The 9476-nt window shown below is 40.7% G+C and overlaps 1 protein-coding gene across 1 annotated transcript; it reads right to left on the bottom strand.

Moving 5' to 3' along the window:
• Positions 1-6322: 6322 nt before the first annotated feature.
• Positions 6323-9274, bottom strand: LOC138956800 (uncharacterized). The gene is made up of 2 exons (XM_070328066.1): positions 8955-9274; positions 6323-8360 (listed from the first exon to the last, which is right to left on the bottom strand). Exons 1-2 carry the CDS (start codon positions 9157-9159, stop codon positions 7045-7047), a joined length of 1521 nt encoding a protein of 506 aa, XP_070184167.1. The 5' UTR covers positions 9160-9274; the 3' UTR covers positions 6323-7044.
• Between the last annotated feature and the right edge of the window lie 202 nt (positions 9275-9476).

Genomic DNA, 9476 nt, shown 5'->3' with positions numbered 1-9476 from the left:
CGCCGTGCTCAATGGAGGTGCTGGCATCCTGATCCAGTCCCCTGGGGGACACACAGCTACATCCAGCGTTGCCACTGGCAAACACTGCACAAACTATAAAGCAGAAGCAGAAGCTCTCATGCAGGCCGCCTCCTTGGTTCAGGACTCCGCAGACCCTTGCTACCAAGTTGTCTTCCTCTCGGACGCCCTTTCAGTCCTTCAGGCACTAGAGAACGACAAACTCCCACAGCTGGCCAAAGCATTACAAATGGTCAGACAAACCAGAAGAGTTGTCCTCCAGTGGATACCAGCACACTGTGGGATACCAGGAAATGAAAGGGCAGATGAGCTGGCGAAAGAAGGAGCCGTGGAAGACCAACCTGAAAACAGTGTCAGCTTTAGTGAGCAGAAGAAAATCATCAAGGCATTGATGAGGCCAAGGACAAACAGAGATGACTACCACACATTGTCCAGAGAGCAGCAAGTCAACCTCATCAGGCTGTGTACTGGCCACAACAGGCTCAATGCTCACATGAACCAAAAGTTCAAGCTGGCGCCATCACCAACCTGTGCCTGCGGTCAAGAAGACCAAACAGCGGAACACATCTTACAGCGATGTCCCTTACTAGATGAGGAACGAAAAGAAGTGTGGCCGTCACCAACTCCCTTGCAGACCAAACTATATGGCAGTCGACAGGAGTTGGAGAAAACGACAACATTTATCACCAGTGCTGGACTGATCGTGTAACCTCTGCGAACGCCAAGAAGAAGAAGAAGAAGAGATTCCATGGTGGAGGGTCACATTTATCATGGCAAAGCTTATCTACAAAGCTTATCTAGAGCTTGCGTATCATATAATATATTCTTAGAATTGTCATACGACTAAGAGTTAAAGATATGGGCGTCACGATGGTCACACTCAGACAGGTTCACATGAGGTTTCTTTCCCTGGTCCTCGCACTCTGAAGTCTATGATATGTTCCAGTGACACGTTGTCCTGCTAGCAACCAGCTCCGCGTGCTTGGGCATGAACGGTCACCAAGAAGACCATTATCTCTCATATACTGGCTGTGTGAAAGCTTGTAAGGTCAATGACAGAAAAAACATATACTTCCTCACTGCAGCCCTGGAAAGCTTTTTAATCTTGTCCCACTCAATTATCGGGATGTTCCCGTGGTAGCACAACCTCTTGTTTAGAGTACACTATGCACTATGTCTTTGTATCAGAGAGTTGTAATGTTAATTTGTAAGGACGTCCTTTCCTGAACCAAATGAAGAGTTGGATTACAACACTGCAGTGTTCTCTGCCCTGGACCGTAGCTTGCCCGTCGTAAATAAGCAGTAGATCTTAGGGTACTGTGTTCATTTGGAAATCTACCATCAGCTTATCTGTCTTTTGCACTGCAGACACTAAGCAATAGGTACCTGCCATGTGGCGACTTTTTCCACTGCTGTCCTCAGTCTTACACTTTTCATCAAGGCTTGTCACCATGCCGAGTGGATCTAAATTCGGAAGTCGTCATGTGCCTAAGGCATATGTGACATAGCGTCGATCTTGTTGTAGCGTATCCTCCTTTCTGAAACAAAAGCCAACATGCGATTAGTTGTGATGACTACAACCTACACACAAATATGAACAGTGTTTTGATACTTCTTCTTCTTCTGCGTTCGTGGGCTGAAACTCCCTCGTACACTCGTGTTTTTTTGCACGAGTGGAATTTTACGTGTATGACCGTTTTTTACCCCGCCATTTGGTTTAAACAAGATTTTATTAAAGAAATACAGGGTGGCATGTATATGCGATATAGACATTTGTGACCACACAACAAGCTAAGCTTATATTAAGTGTGGTTAAAAATATGTACATATAGATAGGAATTATTATTTCACGTGATGTCGAGGTCAGAGAATTGCTCATACCCTTGTTAGAAATGTAAAACAGACAAGATACATTTTTTACAATAAAAAAGAAGAAAAAATATAACAACAAAAGTATCGGGGAGATATGAGTCGGTAAGGTGGGTATACAGGGGAGGGGGTCAGAGAGACGATGACTGTCACAGACTTGCCAATTAAATGTTTCTGCAGCAGCAATAATTTCGTCCAAAGTGTTGTCCAAACTAATTAAGCTGAGGTTAGTCATGTGAATACACAGAAAAAGCTTAAGCAAGATTCACTCAAGCTTGACTTTCAGTAAATTCGTTAAACAACATGACCTACCAATAATCAGATACTGGATCATTAACATGGTGACCACTGGGTAATCAAAATCTATCACTTAACCTTATAAAACTATGTACCTTTTCGAATATTTCAATGTTTTCGGTAAGACGTAGGTTTGGCAGACCAAATAATAAACATTGTACATTTTGATGATCATTCGGTAATGTGTGTATTGTTAGCCTTCGGACATCATCGTAATTGCTACACAATAATAAATAATGTTCAACATCTTCGTTACGATATCCGCACTCACAAGTCGGGTTATCACTTAAGTGGCGTTTCGTCATATCATCATTTAAATCGCTCATTTCTAATCTTAATCTACAGTGTATAATTCCTTCTTTTCTCTTACCACAATAATATTGAGGAGGAACTTTACTATCTGAACGACCTAGAAAATGTTTAAACTGGCTAATTGATTTTGTTGATTTGATATTGTCTGGTAGAGAATTCCATGTTCGGGTAGTGCTGAGAACAAATGACTTGTTATACAGTTCAGTTCTGTGTGGTGGTACGACCCGTTCAAGTGGGTTTCGTCTATGATAGGGGTTTACAGTCGAGACAAGAGGAGGCAATAAATCAGCTACGTTCTGTGAACATTTCCCGTGTACCATTTTGTGATACAAAATTAATTTATGTCTTTCCCGTCTTAGTTTTAAACTACTGAAGCCTGATTCGTCATATCATTTTTGGTGGCTTGTTCCTTTAACTGCTCCGACAATTACCCTTAAGGCCTCAAGGTGTAGCTGTTCCAAAATGTTTGATAGCCCTTCTGTACAACTGTACCAGACGACATCGGCGTAATCAAAGTGTGGTAATATGTAAGATTTATACATAATTTCTAAAGATTTTCTACTAAACCTGTGCTTGTAAAATGTCAAACAGTTAATCAATAACATTACTTTTCTTGCAATACTGTTACTATGAACATTCCACTTACAATCATTTGTGGTGGGCAGTGTCCTGAACATCCATGTCATTAAATGTCAAACAATCAAAATCACTATCACGTCGTTTAAAATTTAACAGTTCAGTTTTTCCATTATTAAATTTTACCTTCCAGTCATTGGCCCATATACTTAATTCCTGTAAATCCGAGTTCAAAATGTCCCTACGCAATTGGGAATCGTTCATTGACAGGTACATACTTGTGTCATCTGCGAACAATTTTACAGTGGATTGAACATTTGAGACAATATCGTTTATATATATCAAAAACAATAGTGGCCCCAGCACAGATCCCTGGGGAACTCCAGCTGGTACAGTCTGTGGGGCCGACATGTGCCCTTTAACAACAACACTCTGTGATCGATCATTTAAATAACTTCTAATCCAACATAATAAGCGTCCTCTTATGCCAATGGCCTCTAATTTGTACAATAGGCCTTTATGCCACACACGGTCGAAGGCTTTTGATATATAAAACAAATGGCTGGTGTTGGGAGTCCCTTATCAGCAGCTATGCATAGATCATTGTAGGTGCAGAGTAATTGGTTTACAGTCGAGTCACCTGGTATGAAACCAGATTGCACAGGCGTTATTATGTTATTCAGCTTCACAAAATTAAAAATATGGTTGTGGACACACTTTTCAAACACTTTCCCCACGCAGCTTAACAATGATATAGGTCTATAATTCAAACAGCACATTTTGGATCCTTTTTTAAATATCGGAGTAACATGTGCATATTTCCATAAGATAGGGTATTGTCCTTCGTTCAGGCAACGATTAAACAGCGCTGTAAGTTGTGAAATAACGCTGATTGCTGCTTTAAGTAGCCTATTATGTACGTGGTCTGGGCCGCATGCTTTACTAATATCAAGACTTTTTATAATGTTGATCACCTCTTCGACGGACAAATTTAACTCACTCAATGAGCAGCTTAGCCGTTTTTCTCTCCCTTTGCCACCGCGTGGCGGCGCTGCGGTAAACTGGGGCCAAATCTAACTTCCTGCTTGCTAGGCTCACGTTCTACAAAACAACTTTTGCAGCTGATTTTTTACGCGCAAAGATGAAGAAATTCGGCGACATGCAGCTTTCTGATCTTCGGGATGAGTGTAGGAAACGAGGAGCCAAAATTGACGGGCGTAAACAAGATCTTGTGGAGAGGTAAGTGAAAGAAAACTCATTTGTTTATCTCGGCTAGTCGTCTGCTACAGGCACAAGACAAACTATCGCTGCCTTTCTCATTCTGATTCTGCTTTAAATCGCGTTGTGTTGTAAACATTTTCAGGTGAAATCAATGTATTATGAAAGAAAGGGATTCAACGAACACCCAGTAGACAGTATGGAAACAGAAGCAAAGACCGGAGAAATTGGGCAGCGAGTGGGAGACAAGCTAGATCAAGCTAGATCTATCTCAACTTCCCATCCCACTGCATTCACTGTTGAGATTGATAAACAATTTTGGCGAGAGAGAGAGAGAGAGAGAGAGGCCGGGGATGAAGTGGGGTGGGGTGAACTTTGTAACTGCAAAAAACAACTTGGAAACCGTTTGTTTTTGGTGTGAAAGTTCAACAGTGCAGCTTGTTATAAAACTGAAAGAGTAATGATCATAATAAAATATATGTGTTTTTGTGCTGTCTGACAGAGAACAAAATTACAGCTATGTACTTTGCTTCCATTTGTATCAAAATACTGTATTAATTAAATCTTCTTTTTTTCCAGACTGGAAGCATACGCAAGAAACAGCAATTTTGGCAGGACAACAACCCTGGAGAAGGAGTAGGCAATGACAGTGCCTGACAGCAGTCTCTACAAGGACATCAACCTGGGCTCCCCGATACCAATCATCACAGAGAGAGGTGTGGCTGCCTACCTGTCCCACAACGGAGCAAAATTGACCTCCATTGCAAAGGTCATGTACAAGGAAAGGTACCTGACCCATTGTAGATTTGCACCTGGACACTCTAATAATTTTTTTATCAAATCTAAATGTCAGGCACAAATGAAGACGCAAGTTAATTACATTGTTGATGTTGAAATTGACGCTGATGTGGGCTACAGAGAGGACCAGGAGGCTACAATCCTCAAACTTTGGCCGTGTGTGTAAGTTAACAAGTAGAAGTGACATCACAGCTCTAGCAAAAAAATGGACATACAGACAGCCAACATGCAATGCACCCTCAATCAAACACGGACAGAAATACGAATTTAAAGCCCTACACAAATTTGCGGCAGCCACAGAGAAGACGATCAGTGTCTGTGGTTTGTATGTATGTAAAACTTATCCATTCTTGGGGGCGTCACCAGATGCTATTATTGAAGAAGAGGGTGGGTCGCAGTCAGTGGTGGAAGTGAAATGCCCCTTCAGTGCAAGAGATCTACCCATTTCAGAGAACAATGTTCCATACCTAGAAAAAAAAGTAAGGCTGCTACAAACTGAAAAAGTCGCATGACTATTTCTACCAAGTTCAAGGCCAGATGTGTGTAGGAGCACAGTTAGCATACTTTGTAGTGTACACTTTCAAAGACCTGGTGATACTGGAAATTCCAAAAGATGATGATTTCATCACATCAATGGTTGAGAAGTTGCAGCAGTTCTTTGACAACCATTTCAAACTTGCTCTACTTGAGACAAATCTGTACAGAGACTTTGTTGCTGATGAAACAGCTGAGGCCGAACAAGGTGAATTCAGAGTGATGGACATGGTTGATTTCAGTCTTAAAATTTATAGTATCACCATGTTTTGAAAGTATTACTTGTTAGTGTATCACATAGATACCCCCCCCCCCCCCTCCCCACACACACTTTTTTTTGTATACTGAGCAAAACGTATACTGAACCCACCCCATACTTGAAACAACTTTTTTTTGTATAAAGAGTTTGTTTGTTACTGGCTGTAGGTGTGTAGTAAGTTAGTCTGCAACTTTGAGTGTTATCTTGATAAAGTCAATGTTAAGTTTATATGGGTTAATTTAACAGACATCTGGTGACGCACCAAAGAATGGTACAAGTTTACAATATTTCTGAGATTGATGATTTTGCTTAAAGATAAACACACATAAGGTTGCAAAATTATGTATTGTGTTGGTATGTGTTGCAAATGTTATTGTCAATCCGTAAAACAAAACACATTCAAAAAATCTCCCTCAGGCATACATGTTTAAACAAAACAGATTCTTCAAAGTATGACACATTTATTTACACACCGTGAAACCTTGATCATGCAACAGTGAATATGTTCTGTAGATTAAAATAAAGAATGATAAAGCTATACCAAAAAAGAAAGCATTTTGAGATGCACAGAGCATAGTTGGTATGCGAGCATAGTTGGTATGCATATTGTGTGTGTGCACACAATGGATACTTATAAGTTATATGATTATTAATGATAAATCTCATTACTGTTTGGGTCTTGTAAGAACACAGACAATGTTAAACTGTATCCTGTTGGTTGGTGGTTGTTGGTAGCAGATACAATGTGAAGCTGAACAGTCTAATAGAGATTCTTAAAGTATATTTGAAATTACTGTTTGGCATGTTTTGTTTGTTATTAAATGGCATATGCCTTGGATTTGGATGAAATGGAAATTAATATGAAGTAAAGTTTCAAAGTAAATCCATGGAATTCTGTTTCAAGTGTTCAAAGTTTTTTTGAATGTGCGTGTGTCTGCTTTTTAAAGAAGAAAAAAAAAAGGCTACCTTTCTTTGCCAGTAATGACTACTATTAAAGGAAAACTTTGTAGTTTCAGATGTTTCAATGCTACTTCACCACATTCATTAAAAAAAATCACTGCCTGAATCTATATCTGTTATTTATTCACACATTTCTTTTCTTCATTGACTGAATGATAAATACAGATGGTGCTTTTGCCTTTTCAAATCCACTGGCATTGGTGTTACGCAAAGCGACTGACCACTGTTTTTCTGAAGTTACACAGATAAAAGCATACTGTGATGATTCTGGATGCAAGTCTTGTCTCTAACAGGTTAAGTTTATGTTGACAGATGGTGTAAACTTTGGCCATGCCAATTATTCTTTCAACATGCACCCTCTTGCTGGCAATTTTTCTGTCTTTTTGCAAGGTAGCAACACCTAGCCTGTTTTTCTTCTTAAAAAATGCTGGTATGTTGATCAGTACATTTCTTGGTGCAAAAATGTCTTGAACGTTAAATCCCTTGTCAGCCATAATGGAGTCCCCACTTTCACAAAGAAGGGGTAGTGGGCTGCGCTCAACAATCTGTCTGTCACTTGTGGAACCCCCATATGCATCAGACACATATGATGTTAGACCACTAGGGGTGACACCTACCAATACTTTTACTGTGTTGCCATGTTTATAGGTGGAGAAACTAGCTTTCTGTGCTCTTGGGTTTGATGGCTGTTTTACCCTCACTTCTGTCGCATCAACAATGACCCTTGTGGTAGGAAATTTGAGTTTAAAATCTGTCGGGCAGAAGTGGGTTACTAAATGACGATCTGGCCACCAATTTATTTCTCCCCACTGAAGGTAGCAGAAGTTTACCCATGTTACAAAAACATTCTGCACAGTAAACTCTGACACACCAAACATTCTTGCTAATTCAATATGTGGGTAATGCTGCCTCAATTTAACGAGCATCAAAAGGAACTGATTTTCAACAGACAAACAAGCACAAGATTTAGAATAAGCATATTTGAGACAGTTAATGTTTTCACCCAGAGACCAAAGGGCATGCTGGAAAATAGAGTAGCTTTCAAGTCCTGTGTAATGATGCACAAATTTGTCAGAGTGTTTGATAGAATCAATACATAAGTAGGGCTGTTGCACACTGTTGATGCCCTTGGTTCCTTGGCAAGCTTGTACTGTCTCGACTTGAGGTCCAAATTCATGGCTGGTTGTAGTACTACTAGTAGGGAAAAAATAGCTATCTGTTGAAGAACAGGGTGCAGGGTTACTTTCCACAGTGTCAGATGCATTGACTTCAGTAGAATCAATCTCCACTTCAGCTTCAATAATAAATTCTTCATCTTGTATAATTATGTCAGGTTCATAACTTTCATTCTCCTCTGCATGAAGGCTTTCCCACTCAGCAGCTTTTTTTGCAGTTTGGAGTTTTCGTCGCTTCGACAGTCTTTCCTCTCTGTTGTTTTGAGCTGGGGTCCTGATTTTGGTCCAATGGAAGATGCTTGGTACTGCCGTCTTCTTTAGATATTTCTGCTTCCGCGGCAACCCTGCAAATTAACACATTCATAAGTACAACTTCTTCTTCTTCTTCTGGTTCGGTGAAAAATCCCTGTACAGGGCAATTACTTCACGTTTGGTGGTGCGCTGCAGCTATAAGAAAGGAAAATAAAATAATATAAACGGGGCCTAGAACACACGGACGGACAGACGAGCGAACAGACAACTAAACACACACACTGTCAGTTTTCACGTCTCTTGATTGAGCGATATTGACTTGCTTGGAACTGCCAGGGGTATGAGCCCCAGCCAACGTACCCTCAATCCGTCAACAACCCTACTTTGACAGTGACTAAGATAATTATATAGGTTATTTTATGGGAAAGGGGGGAGGAGGGGATTTCTATTGTGAACGTACAGGAGGGGGAGGGAGAGGTGGCGACTATTGCAGGGTGAGGGCAATCCTGAGCCAGGACTCAATGTTCTAAAAATACCGGGAGAAAAACACCGGTAAAAACACGTAAAGTGTGTGAATTTCGTAACAGAACAATTTAGCAGTGTGTCCCGAACCACAAACTGAATGTTAAAGCGTTAATAGCCTCCGTCACTGACCAAAATCTGCGACCAAAACAATGTAAACATACCGTCAGTTCCAAAGTCCGAAGCATGGTAGTCACTTGGAAGAAAATGCTCCTTGCACACAATGCTGCAGTTGGTAGCCTTCCAATTCTTCTTCTCCTCCTCCCGCTTCACTGCAGTTTCCCATTGTTTGCGACGATTAGGATCCTTTGGAAATAGATGTCCCGATCGATTCGAACATCCGTAAACACAACAACATGTACTCGGCATTGTACACGCTGTGTACCAAAATGGCAGTGCGTCACTCAAGCGCCTGGCCCCAAATTACCGAGGCGACACCGCGCGGCGCCAAGGGCGATAATTTCAGCAAAGTCGACCATTGACAATCAAGGAAAGGAACAATCGGCAGGTCATCATTTACATTATCCAGAGTGGCCTGCTGTACAAACAAGTCGTTAAAGACGTTTGCCTTTCCTTCATTATTATGATAAATGTTACCGTTATGCTCAATAGGTGGTATTTCGTCAGAACCAATTCATTTCTTGTCCATAAACCGTTTTACAATTTTCCACCAATCTTTTTTATTT

This window comes from Littorina saxatilis, unplaced genomic scaffold, assembly GCF_037325665.1.
Source record: "Littorina saxatilis isolate snail1 unplaced genomic scaffold, US_GU_Lsax_2.0 scaffold_456, whole genome shotgun sequence".
In the NCBI taxonomy this organism is placed as follows: Eukaryota; Metazoa; Mollusca; class Gastropoda; order Littorinimorpha; family Littorinidae; genus Littorina; species Littorina saxatilis.
Note: the sequence above shows the minus strand (reverse complement) of the source record. Positions and strands in the feature narration are given on the sequence as shown.